This window comes from Microtus ochrogaster, chromosome 4 (genome assembly GCF_000317375.1).
Source record: "Microtus ochrogaster isolate Prairie Vole_2 chromosome 4, MicOch1.0, whole genome shotgun sequence".
Taxonomy (NCBI): domain Eukaryota; kingdom Metazoa; phylum Chordata; class Mammalia; order Rodentia; family Cricetidae; genus Microtus; species Microtus ochrogaster.
In genome coordinates, this window is record NC_022011.1 from 51,392,457 (window position 1) to 51,414,097 (window position 21,641).

The following is a 21,641-nucleotide window of genomic DNA, read 5'->3' on the forward strand; positions in this document are numbered from 1 at the left end:
GCCCAGTTAGTCCTGAACCTTTCCGTAGTTCTTAGAAGAGGCTTCACATTCTTAGATGGGGAGAGGCAGTATCCCAAAAATTATAATTTCTTTGCTGTTCTGTAAATATATTGCCAGTCCAGTAAATACTTTCTTTTCAGTCATCAGTTAACCTTTTTAAATATAAAAATGAATCCTCTTTTTAAAAAGTAATGCAGAAAAAAAATGTTTCCTGAATTCACAAAACATTTCAGACAAATTTCTTAGTCAGATGTTTATGGATTCTATTCTACAATCTAGCTTAATCCGCTAGGCAGAAGCTTCTGAAGCAGTTACTGACTCACTTCCTTATATACCTGTGCACAACCTTATGTCTGATATAAAAAAAAATCAACAGCGCCAATTTTTTTTTTTGAGCCACCGAAATATCCAAAATAGCCAATCATGCCAGACAGAAACAGACACTTCTGCCTGTAAAAGTCAACACTGATGAGAATATGCTCAGGAGCACCTCGGACCCAGGAGCTCTCTGGAGGGAGTGTGACAGATTCTATTGTAAGGCCATGACTAACCTGCCACAGAATCCCCACGGCCACATATTTAGTCATGTCTAGACCCTAATGCTGGAGGGACTGAGGGCCCCTCTCCTGCCACATCCAAACCAAAGTCACAAAGATTTTGCTCAGGGAAAGCCACCATGTCTGGAGCAGAGACTGATGATGCACACATGAACACCAGGCCCTGCAGTGTCAGTGCCAAGGATGCCCACAGACTCAGAGCCCACGAAACACACCAACACCCGTGCACCTCAGCCCCTCCACAGGTTGAGACACAATCACATTTCTCACAAGATTCTGCTTCTTTGTAGACCTCCAGCTAGAATCCTGTGGCCCTTTGGCTGAGGTGTGTGTGTGGGGGGGGGGCTTGCCCAGCTTGCCCAGACCCTCGACCCTCAGCCCACCCTGCCAATCACAGGCAGCAGTCCCAGAGACTGCCCAGAGCAATACTTTTGTTTTGTTTTGTTTTTAACCAGGATTGACAAGGCAACACAGGGGCAAAGTTGTAATGTTTTATTTTGGCATAAGTTTAATATGTAGCAGATGGCTCACGGAATTTCTGTTTTTTAAATCTAGCTTTCCCAGGATGAGACTTTTCACTTTTATGTTTGGAGTAGCTTAGGGAACAGAGGCTTTCCTGGCAGCGCTGGTGTGTTCACTGCTCAGGGAAGTCCTGAGGCATGCTATCTGAGACCCTGTCCAGGCTTGCCAACTGTCCAGCGATGGCCTTTCACCCTCACTCACTGTTTTCAGTTGTTAGGCCTTGCAGTGTCCCTGAAGCCACAGTGCCCAGCCTTTGCCTCTCTTGATTTTCAGGCTGTTGAGTTGGTCTCTTGTTCCTCCTGGTTGATTGGTTTGATGTTTCCTTATGCTCTGCCTGCCTCAGACTAGAGTGTGCATCCCAGCATATGTGCCCACTGTGCTCTTGGTCAAGGTGCTGTGCTGGCCTCTTAAGACCCCCTCAAGAGAAGTGATTGATGCTTCATGATTCGCTGAATCCTTTATGGGGGAGACCCTTGGAATATGGATCTTCATTAATCATCTCCCTCCTTACCTGGATTTTACCACTGGAGTTTTCAGCCTCATTTCCTGTCATTCTGCAGGGATAGCTTTGTCTTTTTCCTGCCAGCATGTCTGTTTGTTGATTCATGAGTTGAACTCTTGTTACAATCTCATCATCTAATAGCCTGTGTTAGATTCCATTTCTCTCATCATACTTGTTGGTTACGTTTTTACAGATTTTTAGCTGCATTAATTTTGAAGAATAAGAACATGGGGTCCTTGTTCTATAACTGTTAAATTTTGTTTGACTTTATACTGACTGGAGTGTGGCATTGGCCCAGGGCAGTCACTTGGAACACAGGACAGCACACAAACCACAGGAAAGACATTCAGTAGAGAGCTGTGTGTTGAAAACAGGGAGGACTGGGCAGTCAGGAATTTTGCAAACAGTATTTCATGACCAGGTGACAATACTTCACTTGATACTGACATGCCCTGTTCTTGGACTAATGACCTAGACTGGAAGACAGCATTTGAGATCTTTGCAAAAGAAAAAGAAAAAAAAAACCCTTTTTTTCTTATTTTTGTTCTTGACTATGCTGAACTCCTCTGCGCCCCCCCCCCCCACCTACTTTAAAAGGTGGCACATACTCGGAGGCCTTGGTGCATTTGTCTTGTGATCCTACAACTGCTGCTTACTGACTTTTACTAAGAAGCATCCGGACAAACACTGGAGGCCTTTTCAGAGGGTCCTTATTTACTGCCTGTACCACATTTCCTAGCGGAGGGTCTGCTTTCCTAAAGTTTTCTACCTGAGAGGTTGGAAAGATCGTTGCTCTTCATAGAGGAGGCTTGTACTAAGTGTAGTCTTCATTTGGAGAATCAGAGACCTTGTTTGACAATTGTAATTTTGTGCATATCCTAGCCTTTGCAAATATGATATTAACCTCAGGCAGAGGTATCTGCTTGCTGAAGAAAATGCAGACATTTTAAACAGTTATTTGAATATTATTTATATATGTGGACGTTGGTGTGACGGCACAAATGTGGAGGTGAAAGGGTGCCTTTGCGGAGTTGGTTTTCTCCTACCTTTTTGTGAATCTTGGGGATTGAACTCAGGAGGTTGGGATTGCAGGGTGAGAGTCTTTACCTGGGGAACCATCTTGTGGACCCAGAAACAAATCTCTCTAGAGGTGATTTCCACTGTTCATCTTTTGCCTGCCCTCATACTGGGGATGAAACCCAGTGCCTTGCCTGTGGCAGGCAAGTGCTCTGCTACTAACCTCTAGCTGCAGCTACCACTGTTCACTTTAGGAATCCGGTCTGGAACTCTCATATGATTTATGTTATAAAGGCAGAATCTGGAGATTTCCCATATTTTCTTTCTACATTTACGTCACCTGTGAAACTTACTATCTTTTAAAATCCCTTAATCCTGCCTACTTTATCACTACCCCTGCTACATAAAGTTTCAGTTCAGAATTGTGTATCTACACACACCCTTATGAGCAGAATATGCATGTCATAACACAGTCTACCTGACTATCTACTAGATATTTGCCTGAAGGAGGTTCCGTCGATGGCTGACAGCCTATATAACATCCGGCTTCTGAGGGAGTTTTCCAACGAACATCTGAACAAGTGTTTCTATCTCACCCTGGAGGACATGCTATATGCTCCCCTAGTGCTGAAGGTAAATCTACCATCAGACATGTGCTTAAAACCAGCTGCTTTTGAGCAGGTCCTTACTGTGTCTGGGTTGTTGTGTTTTGTTTTAGCCGAACGTTATGGTTTTTATTGCTGAGCTCTTCTGGTGGTTTGAGAACGTCAAACCAGATTTTGTGCAGCCCCGAGATATTCAAGAACTGAAGGATGGTGAGTGGTGACTGAGTGATCATAGCGTTTTCTTGAAAGCCCAGAGGATTGAGGAAGCCCATATAACCATAAAGGCCAAGGTGCCCTTTCCTGTCTGTTCATGTTCCAGTCTGTGTTGTCTTTATATTAGGTATTTGTAATAGTCTTCGAGGGTCAGCCTATGACTTCACCTGTTAAAACCAATTTTGAGAAGTTTGGTTTTAAGTAGAAGTTGGGTTGTTTTTATGGTTATAAAAGCTACAGATTTTCTGTTTCCTGCTGATACTGTAACTATAAATAATAGATGTATTTCTGTGCAATTGTCATTTCTGCAGCTAAAGCAGTGTTGCAGCAGAAGAGCAGCCGGCCTCCTGTCCCCATCTCCAATGCAACCAAACGTAGTTTCCTGGGTAGCCCCGCTGCCATGAGCCCCGCTGACCTGCCAGCACCCACTCAGCCTCTCTCTGAAGGCAGCCATCGGTACCACCTCCACTCGGAGGAGCCCGAGTGTCTGTGAGTCTGTCATACTGCTTTTGGGGTCAGTTTGCCATCCTGTTTTCCTTCTTATAGAGGCCAAAACTATTTGTTGAAGTAGGTAATGCGGAAAGTACCTGAATATCTTCTGCAGCTGGCTGTCCTCCTGTCTGTTCCAGGGTTTTAAAATAAGAATATTCATCAATATAATTTAAATTAAATTAATCAAAACAGTTTAAATACATTAAACTGTAGTATAGAAAGGAGATTTCTCAGCTGTGCGGTGGTGGTGTACTCCTTTAATCCCAGCACTCGGGAGACAGAGGCAGGCAGATCTCTATACATTTGAGGCCAGCCTGGTCTGCAGAGCAAGTTTCAGGACAATCAAGACTATTTAACAGAGAAACCCTGTCTCGGGAGACAGAAAAGGAGTTTTCTGCGTTGTCTCTTCACAGTGATACAGCTTCATGAGTGGTCTAATGAGAAGAGTCTGAGCTCTGAAATGTAATCTGATTGAGGATGCTCACCTTGTTCAGTACTGGTTCGTCTACTTCAGTGAGGAACGGCTTTCACAATGAGACAGTAAATGGAACTCTTGAGTGTTTTTTGAGAACTGATTTTGTCATTAAGACTTAGAATTTAGCTGACTGGATCCTGGTTGGTTGGCTACAACCAGGTCAATGGGCGTGTGGGATGAGGATGAGAGAGCTCTTTTCAGAGGGGGTTTGAGCCGCTTGTATGGAAGGAGAGTCTGAGAGTATTTTCAAATGGAAACATAGTTTTAAAATGTTCAGCTTTCTGACACTGGCACTAAGGATGCTAGAGGGTTGGACCAGGAAGAGAGTGTTCAGAGGGCACGAAGTATGTCAGGTGGTACTTGGAGTGTTAAGGGCTGAGACTCACTGAGAGGATCAGATCTTTGGAGTGGAAATGGAATGCTGTGTATGGCTCAGAGCCCATGGGTACAGATGATGGCTGAGATGTGATAGCATCCTAAGGGCAGAGCTGCACAGCCGCGTGGCTCCTTATGTGAGTACCTGAGTATTCATGCTGCAGTCCTTGCATTCAGTCCTGGTTCTGGATCTTTATGGTCAGATCTAGTACATGCAGCTTGTATGTGTGCATGGAAGTTGGTTAAAGCAGCATCGGTATCACATGTGCACTGGCTCAGCAACCTTTTCTACCTAACAGTGACTGTGAAGTTGTCTCATTCATCAGTCTCTTCCTTTGAGCAGCTGTACACTGTAATACATTCTGGTTCTATTCTGTTTGGTTTTTGCTGGTCATTGTGCTATGGGTGGTTTGTAACCTTTACCCTCTGCCGGGAAGTCTTCTGCCTCTGGTGGGCTCCTCTGGGGTCCCTATGTCTTTCACCCTTTCTGTGCAGTTTGCTCCTTTTGTCTTCTTCTCTACCTGTGTCTCCTCCATCTCTGAAGAACCTTTCCCTGTCTTTTGTCTTTTGGGCTTAACCATATAGTAACGACAGCCCTGGGTATGCCTCTGTGATTCCTGCCCACACTTTATTACTGTCCCTTAGCCAAGTTCTTCCCCAAAGTGAAATAGCAAAATAGCTATGCTGCAGTGTGTGTTTCCTGTTGGGCCAGCTAGTGCCAGCCCCCATGGTTGGGTGTCAGGCTACTGTAGCTGCGTGGGACAGTGCTCATCTGGTCAGTGCTTGTGCAGCACACATTGGTCTCTTGTGAGTGTCCTTATGACCACAGCCATAAATTCTCTTTTATTCAACCTGTGATTGAAGAAGTAGAAAAGGTGTGAATAGTTGTGGATTTTCTGTGTCTGTTTCCTTGTTGTTCTGTAAAATGTGAATATGTTCTCCCGGCTCTGTGAGAATGCCCTACTTGTCCATGTAGGCTCATGCTCATGCTCATGCTCAGCACTATCAGTTAGTTTGTATAGTGGAATCATCTTTGTGGTCTTTCTGTTTACTTTTGTGTTTTAGAGACAGGGTCTCACTATATAGCCTTAGATGGCCTAGAACTTGCTATGTAGATCAGGCTGGCCAAGAATTCAGGGATCTGACTGCCTGTGTCTCCCAAGTGCTGGGATTAAAGGTATGTGCCACTACCGCCTGGCTTGTGAGTGTGACAATTTCATATATACATATGCATTGTCTCTACCCCCACTCCTGTCCCCTTGCTGGTCTCTTTTGTGGTAGTCACTTGAGTTTTTATGTCAGATGCTGCAGCCAGAGTTGTATGATCTCTGTTTGCAGCTTTGGGATTTGTGAATGTTTGTGTTTGTGCACATGTATGTATGTACCTGTGCAAGGAGGACAGAAGTTGATGTTGGTGTTTTTTTTTTTTTTTTTTTTTTTTTTTTTTTTTTTTTGGTTTTTCGAGACAGGGTTTCTCTGTGGCTTTGGAGCCTGTCCTGGAACTAGCTCTTGTAGACCAGGCTGGTCTCGAACTCACAGAGATCCGCCTGCCTCTGCCTCCCGAGTGCTAGGATTAAAGGCGTGCGCCACCACCGCCCGGCTGGTGTTTTTCTTGATCGCACTCTACCTTATCTTTTGAGATAAGGTCTCTTAAGCTCACTGATTTGGCTAGACTAACTGGTCAACAAGCCTCTCTAGTGCAAGGATTGCAGATACATGTTGCTCTGCCTGGCTTTTTAGGTGGGTACTGGCAGTTGAACTTGCATGGCAAACACTTTACCAACTGAGCTATCTCTCCAGTCCAGTTTTGAAATTTTTATGTCAGATTCAAAACTTTGTTGGTTTTCTTTTGGTTCAGTTTTATGGGAACTGTTTTCTCAGAGAAAACTGTTTACTCCCAGCTTAGTACAAGTGTATAATGGTTTCTGTTACTTGTATGTTTGCCTTTTACTTTCATATTGATTTCATATTGATTGATTGTGTATATGAATTTGTGTATGTGTGTGTATTTATGATTACACACATACCATAGCATCCATATGGAAGTCAGGACAACTTACAGGAATAAGTTCTCTCCTTCTACTATGTGCGACCTAGCAGTAGAGTTTAGGCTGTCAGGTTTTCTCTGCCAGTGCCCTGCTCAGCTGAGCCATCTTGCCACCCTCTGCTTTTGCTTTAGAACTTGAAGAAGTTTGATAAACTCATTATTTTCTCTGAATTATTTTTATTTAGTGGGAAAGGAGCTTCCACATTTAGTCCGTCCCATCCTTTGTTGCCACTGAGGCAGAAACAGCAAAAAGTGTCACAGGCAGAGGACGTCCCCGGTGAGAGCATGATTCACTTCTATTTTCCCTTTTGATACTTTTTACTTTCATAGTTTAGTAAAATAATATTACTCAAAATTGAATGATCTTGATCTAATATGTATCCATTTTAGTTAATAATAGCAGGAAATTTTTTTCTGATGTGTGTGTGTGTGTGTGTGTGTGTGTGTGTGTGTGTGTGTATAAAAGATTTATTTTATGATGAATACTCTGCCTGCAGGTATACATGCAGGCCAGAAGAGGGCGTCAGATCCTATTATAGATGGTTGTGAGCCACCATGTGGTTGCTGGGAATTGAACCCAGGACCTTTGGAAGAGCAGCCAGTGCTCTCTCCAGCCCTAGCAGGATAAATTTTAGCTTGTATTGCTACAGCTCAGAATTTATAGTCTTGTGGTATAAATGTCATTTCAAATCTGCTAAGTTCTGCCCAGCATCCTGAGCACTCTGCACTGACTGCACTGTTCTTCACTTGCTGGAGTAGCTGGAAGTTGCACTCTTCTGGTTATCTGCTTTCCTGAGTACCCTTGTGGACTGAGTTAGGGTTTATTATCCAGAGAAATGGCTGTTACATTAAAAGAATTTACAAGTGGTACAGAGTTGGTCCCTTAACATTGACTGTGCTTATTTCTTCCAAACTGCAGATCAGCGACACAGATCGAATTCTTTAACTCGGGTTGATGGTCAGCCACGAGGTGCAGTAGTAGCATGGCCAGATAAAAAAAACAGGTGAGTAACTTGGAACTCTTTCTAATTAGGTGTCCTTTAGACTAAGCAACAGTTCTCAGATGTGTTTCAGGGACCCTTAAAGATTTGCCAAGCTGCTTCAGGGAGCTGGCAGCCAGTGTTTTTGCAACAGTGCCAGTATATGCTTGCTCTGTTCTGTGCTCGGCCTCTACTATGAGCCACTATGTACTTGCAGAGTGGCTCTGTGATTTGTGATGTCCCAGCAATAGAGGGAGATGTGAGAGTCTGCCAGATGTCAGCGAGGTCTGTAGTAGCAGTAGTGCCACCTACACTATAGGTCTTTATTATTATTATTTAAAACACACACGTGTGTTTTATATATTATTATTTTTCAAGTTCTTTGTGATATTTACTCAGGGTTTAAAAAGTATCTGAGCTTTCATTTGTAGTGTGCTGAGTTTAGTAAATCAAGGATCATTGAAACTTCGTTTACTTTAAAGGGCATGTGAAGTGGTGCTGGGAGCAAAATGTTTGAGTCGCCTCTGGTGCTCTTTTGCCCTAGAGCATTTATTTATATAATTCTTCTTCGTGGAAGATTGGTATTCTCCCTCTCTCTTCATACCTTGAACTCCTCTCCCTCAGGATTTAAACAGTGAGTTTCTCCCCTTGTTTCAGGCCTGTGTCCCAGCCAACACCCTTTGCTCTCCATCATGCTGCAAGTTGTGATGTGGACCCCAGCTCTGGTGACAGTATCAGCTTGGCTCGCTCTATCAGCAAAGATAGCTTGGCATCCAACATTATCCACCTTACCCCACAGAATCAACCCCATCCTTCAGCTGGAAAGACCAACGGGAAAAGCCTCCTAAGCAATGTCAACATTGAGGATGAGGAGGAAGAACTTGTGGCCATCATCAGGACAGATGTATCTCCTCATTCCCCAGAGATCCCCAGGACCTCACCTCAGGCCCCAGGCCTGGTAGCAAGTGTCAGGTCTCCCCAGAGACAGGTTGACACTCTGGAGAGTAAGCCTGACAGTTTTTATTTAGAGCCCCTGATGCCAGCAGTACTTCGGCCAGCCAAAGAGAAACAGATTATCACTAAGGAAGATGAGCTTGGAGAAGGGAGGCCAAGGACCACCATGTCCAAGAGGCCTAGTGAGGGCTCCCAGCCTCTGGTACGGAAGAAAGTGACTGGTAACCATGGCAGTCGTGACCTGAACAGAACTTTCACCCCAATTCCTTGTTCAGAATTTGCTGCAAGCATTGATCCTGCAGAGGTAGGACCACAGTCAGCAGAAGCTGCAGGAGAAGGGCAGCCTCTGGTCATGGGTAGATTTGATCCGTTACCTCAGGGACAGACTGCTGATGGCTTCTTCCTCCATGTAGGCAGGGCTGAGGAAGATGAAGGGAGGTGGTATGTTGGTTCCCAGAGCCCCAGCTCCCATGACTCAGAACCCTGGACTATCCTGAGACAGGACTCTGACTCTGATGTGGTGGACGTAGAGGATGCAGAGCAGGATCTCATTGGTGAGGACCATCCTGTGGTTATCCCCAGATACACTGGTGAGGAAGAATCAGCCAAACTACAAGAGGATATGAAGGTGAAAGAACACGAAGACAAGGATGATGCCAGCGGCCGATCAAGCCCATGTCTGAGTACGACCTCTCAGCTCAGCAGCATGTCCATGGCGAGTGGCAGTGTAAAGATGACCAGCTTTGCCGAAAGGAAGCTCCAGCGGCTCAACAGCTGTGAGACCAAGTCCAGCACCAGCAGCTCCCAGAAGACCACCCCAGATGCATCTGAAAGCTGCCCAGCTCCTCTGACGACATGGCGCCAGAAGAGGGAGCAGAGCCCTGGCAGGCACAGCAAGGACCCTGCCAGTCTTCTGGCTTCTGAGCTGGTGCAGCTACACATGCAGCTAGAGGAAAAGCGCAGGGCTATTGAAGCCCAGAAGAAAAAGATGGAGGCGCTATCTGCGCGGCAGCGTTTGAAACTGGGCAAGGCAGCCTTTCTGCATGTTGTGAAGAAGGGGAAGGCTGATGGTGCCCCACAGCCACTGAGGCCCGAACACTTCACTAAGGAGTTCACACAGCACAATGGGGAGGACTTGGATGATGGCACTTGTAAAACTGAAGGATTCCTCATCAAAGAAGATCAAAGAGATCTCGGTGAGTCTCAGGATATGGCATTTGTCCAGCTGCATAAACCCAGGGACCCAGCTTCTCTGCATGATGGTGAGAAGCACAGAGTGATTTCCACTGCTCTCCTAGAGGACAGTGTCGGCGAGGTAGATGTGACTGAGTGTGACCTGTCTATCGAAAAGCTGAATGAGACCATCAGTACACTGCAGCAGGCTATACTGAAGATCTCCCAGCAGCAGGAGCAACTTCTCATGAAGTCTCCCACAGTGCCAACACCAGGCGCTAAAAATAACTGCCAGGACCAAAAGGTAAAGGCCCCAGTCCACTTTGTTGAGCCACTCTCTCCAACTGGTGTGCCTGGCCACCGCAAACCCCCGCGGCTTGGCCAAGGCCGGAACTCCCGTCCGGGAAGGCCAGCTGAATTGAAGGTTCCAAAAGACAGACAGCAGAGTTGTTCCCGGAGCAAAACCCCAACACCCAGTATGGAGACACTCCCACATCCTCGATCTTTGCCCCCAAGCACCCATCCACGGTCGCCCTCTGACCCAGGTGGGGAACCCCCTGAGAAGTGTCTCTTTGACAGTTACAGGCTCCATGATGAGAGCAACCATCGGATATTGGTTCAGTCCTCTTGCAAAGATGCAAACATTGTATCAGAACAGATGAACTTTAAAGAGGGTCTGGATACAAGTGTGAAAGAGGCAGGGCTGAGCTCCTCTGCCATCTCAGGCAAAGAACACACCCTGATGGAAGAGCCGTTGAGGAGCAAGGCCAGCCTCATTGAGGTGGACCTCTCTGACCTGAAGGCCCCTGACGAGGATGGGGAGGTGGTTGGCCATGAAAGCTCAGCAGAGCTTGGTGGAGATGGCGACCAGAAGCCTGGTGTTGGTTTCTTCTTCAAGGTGAGTGGTCATGAGGTGTGCTTATATCACCTCGCATATGAGGGAGTCTCAAGAACTCCTGTTCTAAGCTGACTCCATAAAAAGTCAGGGGAGAAACATGTTTAACTTTGTGGGTACAGAAGCCTCCATCCTGAGGGTCAGATGTTACAGGCAGCACACCCTAGAACCTGATAATTTTCATGGGTCTTGAAATACTTGATTTTTGGATGACATTTTGGTAAAAAGTGCTCAGAACTTGAAAACTGTACAAAGACATCCAGGCCAGATACGACCTGCGTGCTGCACTTTGCCCACCCCTGGCATGGAAGCCTGGCTGCAGAGAAGCTTTACAAATACCTCTGCTTCTCTGCCCTACACTTTCTCTGAGGTGCAGAGAAGTGTGGGTTCCGGGGTTGCTCTTGTGTCCTAACCATTCTGTTTTCTCCTGACCGTATGGCATAGTCTCAGCCTTATAAAACTCACATTTTATTGATATTTGTGGTTGTGTGTGTATGTGTAAGAGAGAGAGAGACAGAGAGCGTGAGGTTGATATTGGGTGTCTTCCTTGATTGTTCTCCACCCTTTGTATTAGACATGATAGGATGAGTTCAGGGTAATATGTCCATAGACCCTTATATACTAAGGCAAGGTGTCTTACAGAATGCAGAGCTTACCATTTTAGTCAGCTTGGCTAGCTAGTTTGCTGTACAAGTTCCCTATCTCTACGTCTCATTGGGATTACAGGCAGGCTGTCTTTCCTGCCTGACCTTTTTGTGGGTTCTGAGGATCTGAACTCAGATCCTCATGCTTGCCCAGCAAACATTTTCTCTGCTGAGCCATCTCTTCATTCCCATTTGTTCTTTGTATGGTATGAATGCAGTCACATTGCCATTAGCTCAGTTTGTGGAGAAATGTGTGGTTTTGCAGGGCAACTGAATTTGGTGCAGGCCATGTGGAAGGTCGTCTAACTGAGGCCATTTTGATGGCTTGGACTTCTTTCTGTTTGTGTCACAGTTATGCACATATGTTAAGCTCATTCATTAATTAAGGTGTCAGAGCTGGGTGTGGTAGTGCATGCCTTTGGCAAGCAGAGGCAGACAGATCACTGAGTCTGAACCCAGCTTGGTTTGCATGGAGAGGCCAAAACAGGCTACATAGATCCTGTCTCCCTCTCTCCCAAAAAAGTCAGATTTTCTAAGTGTATGTTACAGTCTGTACTTGATCAAGGTAAGCCTAGATTGGATAGTTTAAGGGGTTTCTTGTATTGTCACTGACTGTAAAGTGATGGGTTTTGTAGGATGAACAGAAAGCAGAAGATGAGCTTGCTAAGAAGAGGGCAGCCTTCCTTCTGAAACAGCAGCGCAAGGCTGAAGAGGCTCGTGCGCGCAAGCAGCAGCTGGAGGCTGAAGTGGAGCTCAAGCGAGATGAAGCCCGGTAACCTCTTCCTCAGCAGCCTCCAGCTGTGTCTAGTGGGACAGAATAGCCATGCCTATAGATGATGGTATACAGGGCCAGATTGGCACACCCAAGTTGGGAGAGCATCTCACAGCCCTCTCACTCATTCCTCATTCCTGCTCTTGCCACTTACCATTTACTAGCCATGACGGTACACATCTGCACAGCTATCACGTCAGATAATTCCTTTGGATGATGCTTAGTTTTCAGCCCTATGAGTCCTGTAAGTGTGTAGCACAGGAAATAAGTTGTCTGTGGTCCCAGCGCTCTTCAGAAAGTCTACCAGGTGATTCAGTCCCATCCTACCCCTTTCACCACTGTCTCTTGCTCCTATACTCCCAGAGCTCTAGTATTTGCAGTGGGAACCACAGAGAAGTACCCTGGGGAGAACTGCAGGAGCTGGGGCTGGTAGATTCCTGTCTAGGAAGAATGCCTCTGACCCAGTCTCTTGTGAATCTATTTTGCTCTTAGGCGTAAGGCTGAAGAGGATCGACTACGGAAGGAGGAGGAAAAGGCCCGGCGAGAGCTTATTAAACAGGAATACTTGCGGAGGAAGCAGCAACAGGCCTTGGAGGAGCAAGGACTTGGCAAACCTAAATCAAAGCCTAAAAAGCCTCGGCCAAAGTCAGTTCACCGAGAGGAGTCCTGTAGTGACTCTGGAACCAAGTGTTCCTCCACCCGTAAGCAGCCTCATCCAGCACCCACGCTGCATTTGCTGTTTAGTGCTCGGCTTCTTTATCTCCTTGTAATTTCTCGAGACCTGAGTGAGGCGGGCAGAGTAATGGGGGATTATCCCTTTAAACAGGCTTAAGAAGTTGAGACCAAATGTGATGCTTTGAGATAGCTAGGGGCATCCAGGGTTTGGGCCATAGAGTTGGCTGGGTTTGCAGAGGGAAGCTCCGTGCCACAGTGAGTTTCGGCAGCAGGGATGGGCTTGGTAAAGCTCTTCACAGTCTGCCACTTTCTTGTCCCTGCAGCTGATAACTTGAGTCGCACGCACTCTGGCTCCAGCCTGTCCTTGGCATCTGCAGCAACAACAGAACCTGAAAGTGTTCATTCAGGGGGCACACCTTCTCACCGGTAAGGAGGCCAAGCAGCTATGGCATCTCAGTGCTCTGGCCAAGAGAAAGAGAGAACCCTCCAGGTCCAAGCTGAAGGAGAGATGTTTTGTAACCAATTCCACAGTGTTTAGGAAGAAATCAAACCTACCTCTCCACCAGGACTTGGCAGCTTCTGTCACATCCCCCCTCATTCTTTCCCCTTGGCATCTCTGTCAGGTGTGCACTTGTTGCACAGGAGTAAGTGGGTGACACCTAGCCCCATCGCCCACATACTTCATTGTGTATCTCATACCATCGTACTTGTCAAATCATCATTTTTTCTGATCCCAATCTGTCTAATCCTCTGTCATCTATTGCCCCCATAACTAACACCAGCCTGGATCTGTTGAAATGCTGTTAATTCAGGACTGTCCACCATCTCTTCTGATCTTGACAGTTTTGCAGCCTCCTCGTCCATCCCTCCCAATGGAGTCACATGGTCTCAACTGAAGTGTGAATATCTTTCTCAGGTTGTAGGCAGGCAGGGCCCAATGCTTTTGGGATAGTTGGATCATTAAAAGTGGTGTTTCCAGCCATGCTGTGGTGGCGCACGCCTTTAATCCCAGCACTCGGGAGGCAGAGGCAGGTGGATCTCTGTGTGTTCGAGGCCAGCCTGGTCTACAGAGTGAGTTCCAGAACAGAACAGGCTCCAAAGCTACACAGAGAAACCCTGTCTCGGGGGAAAAAAAACCAACAGTTTTTTAAAAAGTGGTATTTTGTTTTCCACAAGCTGTTGAACCGTCCCCTTTGCATTACAAAGTAATTTTACAGGTGCTGTGGGTGCCTGTCCAGACATCAGTGCATTTTTACTTCAGGCTTAAGAACCCCTGCATGTTTCTGACTTCTTGTTGTAGCCAGGGTTCACATGAATGATATCATATATTGGCATCTGTGAATGCTGTCTGTGAAGAGGCATTTTCCTGCCTCTTTAGTGTCTAGTGGCTTTTTGTAGCCCAGAATTTGTGGAGGACTCCTGGAGAATCTTGAATAGTGCTTTAGTTTTTTTCTGGAAGTTGGTTACCCAGCTAAATTCTATTCTCAGCCCTGTCAGCGTGCCAAGAGAACATCAGCCTACCTTTTAAGCAGTTTTCTCAGTCTTCAGCGTTGGTATTTACTGTTTGATATAGCATCTCTGCCAGGAATCAGAGAGTATCTGAGGCATGAGTTTTCAGACTAGCCCCACTGTGCTCCCCACTGTGCTCCCTCCTTCCCTGGGTCTCGTCACTTATTTGACAGCTGTTAGTCACTTGTGCTTTGTCTCTGTTCTTGAGCCTGCATCATTCACTCCCTGCACTCTCTGGTGGCACCCTCTAGAAATAGCTAATAAAATCTTAGCAGGTCCTCCACCTTCACAGGAAGGCCCTGTTGCAGCAGTGGGCATGCTTCTTGCCTTGGTGGTACAGGTGGCCATGGTAGTAGAAGAGCATGATACAGCTAGAACATTTTGTCATTTTCTACCTGCAGAGTTGAATCACTGGAAGCCTTACCAATCCTGAGCCGCAACCCCAGTAGGAGCACAGACCGAGACTGGGAAACTGCATCAGCAGCTTCTTCTTTGGCCTCTGTGGCCGAGTACACAGGTAACAGCCACACACCCTCTTTAGAGTATATTGGGCACAGGGGCACCCAAGTGTAACACTCCTTAAAATACATCTTTATTTTGACCAAAAGGTATTTTTGAAATTAAGTATTTATCCAGTGTCAGAGCTGTATCTAAATGCCAGGTATCTATAGCAGGGAGGCCCTGACCTGTCCTCACATTCGTCTCTTGGGCAGTAAATAATGCCAAGTCCCTACTACTTTTTAGGGGAGAGCTAAAGCAGGATCACACATCCTGGGCACTTGGAACCTTAGGTTTTCAGGTTTTTGGGTTTGTAATTTATATAATAAAAAGACTCAAGCCAGAGAGTAGCTACAGTTACTTTATTTTTTATTTTTTTATTTTTTCGAGACAGGGTTTCTCTGTGGTTTTGGAGCCTGTCCTGGAACTAGCTCTTGTAGACCAGGCTGGTCTCGAACTCACAGAGATCCACCTGCCTCTGCCTCCCGAGTGCTGGGATTAAAGGCGTGCGCCACCACCGCCCGGCTACAGTTACTTTAATCTGCCTCTTTTTTTTTTTAATTTATAATTGCAAATTCTTTTGAGTAGATTTGAAGAGGTCTTTATGATCTGTTTTCAAAATGCATAACTGTCCATTATTGAAGCTTTCTGTATTTTTCTGCTGAGAAAAGTGTTGCCCTTTTGTGTGTGTTTGACCTTTGTTATTAATTTTGCAAATTTTGATTTGATTTCCTTAGGTCCTAAACTCTTTAAGGAGCCCAGTAGTAAATCAAACAAACCAATTATTCACAATGCCATCTCTCACTGCTGTCTGGCTGGAAAAGTGAATGAACCTCACAAGAATTCAATATTGGAGGCAAGTGTTAAATTTCTTTTATTTAGAATAAAAGGTGCATATAGATTACAATTCTATTAGCCCTTGGTGTTTGCTCAGAGAGCTGGGTTCTCTTTCTCTTATTTTAAGCTACCCTGTTACTGAATAGCCATGGAGTCTTTTTCTCCTGATTACCAGGGAGTAGAGGATGTGTCCTGAGGCCTAAACACAAGCCTCACAGAAGACGGAATTTTGAAAGGTGAAGAAAGATGGAGCTTTGCTTCATTAAAAATTCAGTTAATGGTTTTATGCGGGACAAAGCTAAACATAAGGCTTTCTAGCTGGGGAAGAAGACACTTTTGTTTGTGGTCTCCATGGTATGTGGGCTCTGAGAGGGCCAGGACACTGGTCTAACAGCGCACATTCCTGTGGATATGGATATGTTGTTTGTGGCAGGGTTTTGTTGGTGGTGGTGTAGCAGTGGAACCCAGAGCTTTATGCTGGCTTATACACAAGTACCCTGCTGTCAAGCACATTCTCCCCCAAGAGTAGATCAGATGTTTTTAAGTGAAGAGCAAGTATAAATAGTTTGGTGTACTTGAGACAGAAAGGAAGCAGGTGACCCTGCTGTCCTGCTAGTGAGTGTCCATGGTTGGAAAGAAGGGCAGGCCTTGGAAGCACTTTGGGCACCTGAGTCACCAAGAGCTTAAAAGTTTTTAAGGGCAACTGAATTTGGTGCAGGCCATGTGGAAGGTCGTCTAACTGAGGCCGTTTTGATGGCTTGGACTTCTTTCTGTTTGTGTCACAGTTATGCACATATGTTAAGCTCATTCATTAATTAAGGTGTCAGAGCTGGGTGTGTCTTGTCTTTACTGTGTTGTCACCTTCCCTTCTAGGTCTGGGTATAGTAGCTCATGTCTATAATCTCAGCACTTAGAGGCTGAGGCAGGAGGATTACTGTGAGTTTGAGGCTAGCCTGATTGTAGTATAAGACTTTGTCTCAACAAAAGAACAAGGAAAGGTAGTAGCATTACCAAATGTAAGGCTGCAGAAGGCAATGAAAAAGTGTGGGTCAGAGTCAGGGTTTGACATGCTTTCCATTTGGGAGCTTTCAGTCTGGGTAGTGAGGAGGGAGGCCCACATCTGCACAGTGAGTGCTTACAGAGTGATATTGGCGAACAGTGTGCAGTGACCAGAGAGGACAGGTACATCGAGTGGGCTACTATCTAGGGTGGTGGAATCCATATTGGCTTTGTGGGTCATGCATGAAGAAAGCCAGGCTTGAGAGGTGAGTGTGGACATCTGATTTCATCAGACTTGGATTCACAGTGTTTGGGTTTCAGACAGCAAGCAAGGTAATGGGAAAAGTACAGCAGCAGCAGTGCCTGGGTAGAGCTTCCCTAGGCACAGTGCCCAGAGGTTGAGCCCATAGGTCTTCAGAACAGCAGTTGCAGGAAAGACGGGGTGCAGTTCAAGGGCAGGTGAGAGAGGGACTCTGGGTTCAGGGTCTGGTCAGAGGTCACAGGGCACTGGGCCTCTGTGAGTCAAAGCAAGACCAAGACTGGCTTTACCCTGAGTAAAATGATGGTATGGATATGAGCAGAGGAAGACATAACTGATTGACCCCTCAGAGGGTCAGAGAGCAGATGAATGAGGAGCAGGGCCTCTGGAGGGAGCTTGAGGGGAGGAGTATGCTTCTGCATACCTTTAGAGGGCAGAGCCTGGAGAGCGACCTCATTTCCTAGGGAGCAGATGACACCTGGGTTAGGAGTGACTTTGGGTCCTGCCTGTAACAGAGGAGGTGCTATGCTGGCTCAGGGCACAGTTAGTGGAGGGGGAATGGTAGAGTTCTCTGAACTATAAGCTGACCTTGAGCAAGATGCATACCCAGGGTCTCTGGCTGTAGACACCTGAAAATTAGGGATGAGTTCTAGTATGGTTCCTTAACTTGGCAGGAATGGAATTCTTGTAAGAGAAGGCTATGAAAGCAAGTGGCCCCATATTTATTTCAGGGGGGTTTATGAATGTGTTGCTGACCTTGGGGTACCAGAAAAATACAAAACAGTGTTCTGTCTTTCATCAGAAATTGTGTTTTAGTATTTACTACCAAGCCCTCTTCCTCATTTGCTTGTTTTTAGTAGTAAAATTGGTACTCCTGGAAGAATTTGTTTTCCCCCACCACCCATCCCTTTATCTCTTTTGCATTCCCCCTTTCTCCTTCTCCCTTCTCCCCTCTCCTCTCTTCTTGTCTCTTTTTATATATAATCTTAAAATATTTTCTTTGAGAATTTCATACAGTGTATTTTGATTATACCACTTCTCACCCCACATTTCATCCCAATTCCACCTCTTCCTTCTCCCTCTTCTTTGAATATCCCAGAGTCTAATCAGTGTTTTCCATGTGTGCATGGCCATGGTGCCATCACTAGAGCACGAGCAACCTTCAGTGGCCACACCCGTAAAAAAAAAAAGACTATATTCCAGCTGTCATCACTGACTGATAGCGCCTTAGCTAGAAGTTGAGTCTTATGAGTTCCTTCCTATTCATGCTGGAATGTTGACTGGCTTGATCTTGATCTATCAGAAAATATTTGGTTGCTCCCCTAGTAGTCTTGCCGCTGTTCCATCAGTGGGCACATCTTGCCCTGTAGGTTGGTATTAAAGCATCCAGTTCCAGCACTGAGTAAGACCATTAAGGTCTTTTCTTCCCCAATGACCAGTAGCATCTCCTAGCACAATGAAAGCTATCCAGCAGGGAGGAAGTTTTCTTTATTTCAGTTTATTTATTTCTGTTTATTGCTTTATTTCCATGCAATCAAAGTATGTCGTGTCATCAGCAGTTAAGGTCTTATTGTCTAGTTATAGTAGGCAACCAGGACAATGGCAACAGGCTGTGTTCTGAGGTCTTTGGGACCCTTGATCATATACTTGTAAGGAAGTATTCCATGCCTGGCACAGATTTTTTGTTTGTTTAATAATGCATGTGTTTTTGGGAGCAACATTGTCCACGCATGCATGGTACCTCTACTCCTTTAAAACAAAAGTCGTATTTTCTAATTAACATACAAATTAATGGGTTTCAGTAAGGCTTTGCTGTATGTCTTTACTTTTTTTTTCTTCTTAATTAAAGACTGGGGAGATGGGTCAGAAGTTAAGAGCACTTTTTTGTTCTTACAGAGAACCTGAGTTCAGTTCCCTGCACCTACATGATAGCTTTCAACCATCTGTAACTCTGATTCCCGGGGACCCAATACTCCTTGGATACCAGACATATATATGGTACACATGCATATATGTATACAAACAAAACACTCATACACATTATTATTTTTTTTATCAGAACAGCACATGGTTGTAGTTGTGTAGCCTTTTATCTGCTTCTTCTCTTCTCTGATGGTCTTTGTCTATCTTGGTGTTTACCATACCACGTGTTTTGAAGTGCTTTGAAGTCAGATATAAGGTACCTTCTTTTTTTGTTCAGGATTGCTTTTTTTATCTAGGGTCTTTGGTACTTCCATATGAATTTTAAGATTATTTGTAGATGGAAGTTTCTGTCCTGCCTGGTCCCTCAGCTGTTCAGTCTCAAAGAAATACACAGAGGCTTATATTAATTATAAACTGTTTGGCCTCTTAGCTCATGCTTATTATTAACTAGCTCGTTAACTTAAATTAACCCATAATTCTTGTCTATGTTTAGCCACATGGCTTGGTACCTTTTATGAGTGAGGCATTTTTATCATACTTCCTTTGTGTCTGGTGACTTTGTCTCTGCCTTTCCTCTTCCCAGAATTCTCCTAGTCTGGTCACTCACCTCTACTTCCTGCCTGGCTACTGGCCAATCAGCATTTTATTAAACTAATATGAGTGACAAATATTTACAGTGTACAAGAGCATTATCCCACAGTAATTATGTTTTCTATTTCTGTGGAAAATGTCACTGGAGTGTTGATTGGAATTGCATTGAATCTGTAGGTTGTTTTTGGTAGGATGGCCACTCACAGTGTTAATCCTACTGCCAATCCAGGAGCAAAGAAGGGCTTTCATCTCTGTTATTTTTCTGTTTCTTCTTTGATGTCTTAAGGGTTTTTTTGTTGTTGTTTGTTTGTTTTTATAGAGCTCTTTTGTTTGTTTGTTTGTTTGAGACAGGGTTTCTCTGTGTAACCCTGACTGTCCTAGAACTCATTCTGTAGACCAGGCTGGCCTTAAATTTAGAGTGCTCTGTCTGCCTCTGCTTCCTGAGTGCTGGGATTAAAGGCATGTGCCACCACACTTTTTGTTAGAAATAGGTGCTATTAGATACTTACTGCCTTGAAATAATACCTCCCATTAGGCAGTTATGGTGACCTGGGATGTCAGAGTGTCAGTGTCATTCCGTGTTTCCCTCTCCTCCCATTCCCCAGGAGCTGGAGAAATGTGATGCCAACCATTACATCATTCTGTTTCGAGATGCGGGGTGCCAGTTCAGGGCGCTGTACTGCTACCAACCCGACACTGAAGAAATCTACAAACTCACTGGCACAGGGCCAAAGAGTATCACCAAGAAGATGATTGACAAACTGTATAAATACAGCTCAGACCGAAAGCAGTTTAACCTGATCCCAGCCAAGACCATGTCGGTCAGCGTGGATGCACTCACAATCCATAACCACTTGTGGCAGCCCAAGCGGCCCACAGTGCCAAAGAAGACCCAGACTCGTAAGTGACCATGGCAACCAGGACTGAGAGGATGTGCTGACGGGATTCTTATTTATTATCTTCATTCATTCGGTACGAAATGTGAGGAGCCACAGACAGTGTTTACAGAGGTTCCTACAGAACAGAGAAGATCCTCTCTCCCCTGCACACATGGACGCTGGGCACGGAGAATACAGGAGTGAGTGCTGTTTTTCATGGGCACAGCTGCTGTCGCCATGCTGACCGCTGAGATCCCCAAAATAAGGGACATCGTGGAGTGAGGTCCTGAGCTGTGAACCCTCACTTGAAGTTCTTCAGGATAAGTTAAATGTGATCTGCTCTCTGGCCTCCCTTCACCCACCCCTTTGCACATTGCCTGATGCCCCATGTTGGCCAGCTGTAATCGTGCGTGATTATAGGGCCGAGGCTTGTTCTCGGGTCAGGGTGTTTGAATGTCTTCATAAAAGGAGTTCGTATGGGAATCTTTTTCATTTTAGAAATTGTATGATATTTATTGACTGTGTCTACTGCCAACCTTTATATCCAGTTCTAAGATTTCTGAAAAAAAAAAAATCCTGTTCCTTGCTGCTCAGAAAAAGTTTACTGAAAATATCAGTTCACTAAAAGCACTGAAATCAGCAAAGTTTGTCTTCTGCTAAAATGACGTTTACATATTTGGAGTGATTATTTCTGCCACACAGTTGGGAGGGTTGTGGGGTACTGCTAGCTGATGCTGGCCTCGTTGGAGGCAGGCAGCCTAAGCTAGCTTCAACTACCACTGGTTAGGTCTGGGAATGTGCTTATTTGTTCACTTTAATAAAGGCAGATTTTGGTATAGTAGTGTACTCTCCCCCTTTGGCCGCCGGCTCCTTTGTGGTGCTGTCATGTCCTGGCTTGCCTACCATAGTTCTTGCTTCTGGAGGAGCACATGCTCAGCCAGGTGTGCAGTCTCAGGTGAGGTTGGTAATTCTTCTTTGTTGCCTCTTTAAAAACTTGGTTATTTGCAGTTATTTCAGAATGGTGTAGCTGCTTCGGGTCCTTTTCCCCGGGTCCCTGTGGTGACTCCGTCAGAACAGACATTCCTGGGGAGCAGAGGTGCCCAGCGATGGATCAGTTATGAGAAGACCCTGGAGCCACGTTTAGTTTTGCACATTTCTTTTTGAGAGTGTTACTTGAATCTGAACTGCAGGAGGGAAGCGAAGGTAATGGAGGAAAGTTAGACAAGTGTTGGCCACCCAGGCAGACAGG

General features: G+C 45.4%; 1 protein-coding gene across 2 annotated transcripts in view; it reads left to right on the plus strand.

Moving 5' to 3' along the window:
• The window catches only part of Camsap1 (calmodulin regulated spectrin associated protein 1), a 64,450-nt gene extending 43,222 nt beyond the window's left edge, over nt 1-21,228 (plus strand). For both annotated transcript variants that reach the window (XM_005346264.3, XM_005346266.3), the window contains 12 exons: nt 3,092-3,231; nt 3,317-3,413; nt 3,728-3,905; nt 6,991-7,082; nt 7,725-7,809; nt 8,443-10,810; nt 12,087-12,223; nt 12,716-12,924; nt 13,222-13,324; nt 14,809-14,924; nt 15,643-15,761; nt 20,120-21,228. In XM_005346264.3, the coding sequence (XP_005346321.1) occupies nt 3,092-3,231; nt 3,317-3,413; nt 3,728-3,905; nt 6,991-7,082; nt 7,725-7,809; nt 8,443-10,810; nt 12,087-12,223; nt 12,716-12,924; nt 13,222-13,324; nt 14,809-14,924; nt 15,643-15,761; nt 20,120-20,422 (3,947 nt within the window). In that variant the 3' untranslated portion in view covers nt 20,423-21,228. The remainder of the gene's footprint in view (nt 1-3,091; nt 3,232-3,316; nt 3,414-3,727; nt 3,906-6,990; nt 7,083-7,724; nt 7,810-8,442; nt 10,811-12,086; nt 12,224-12,715; nt 12,925-13,221; nt 13,325-14,808; nt 14,925-15,642; nt 15,762-20,119) is intronic.
• Nucleotides 21,229-21,641: the final 413 nt, after the last annotated feature.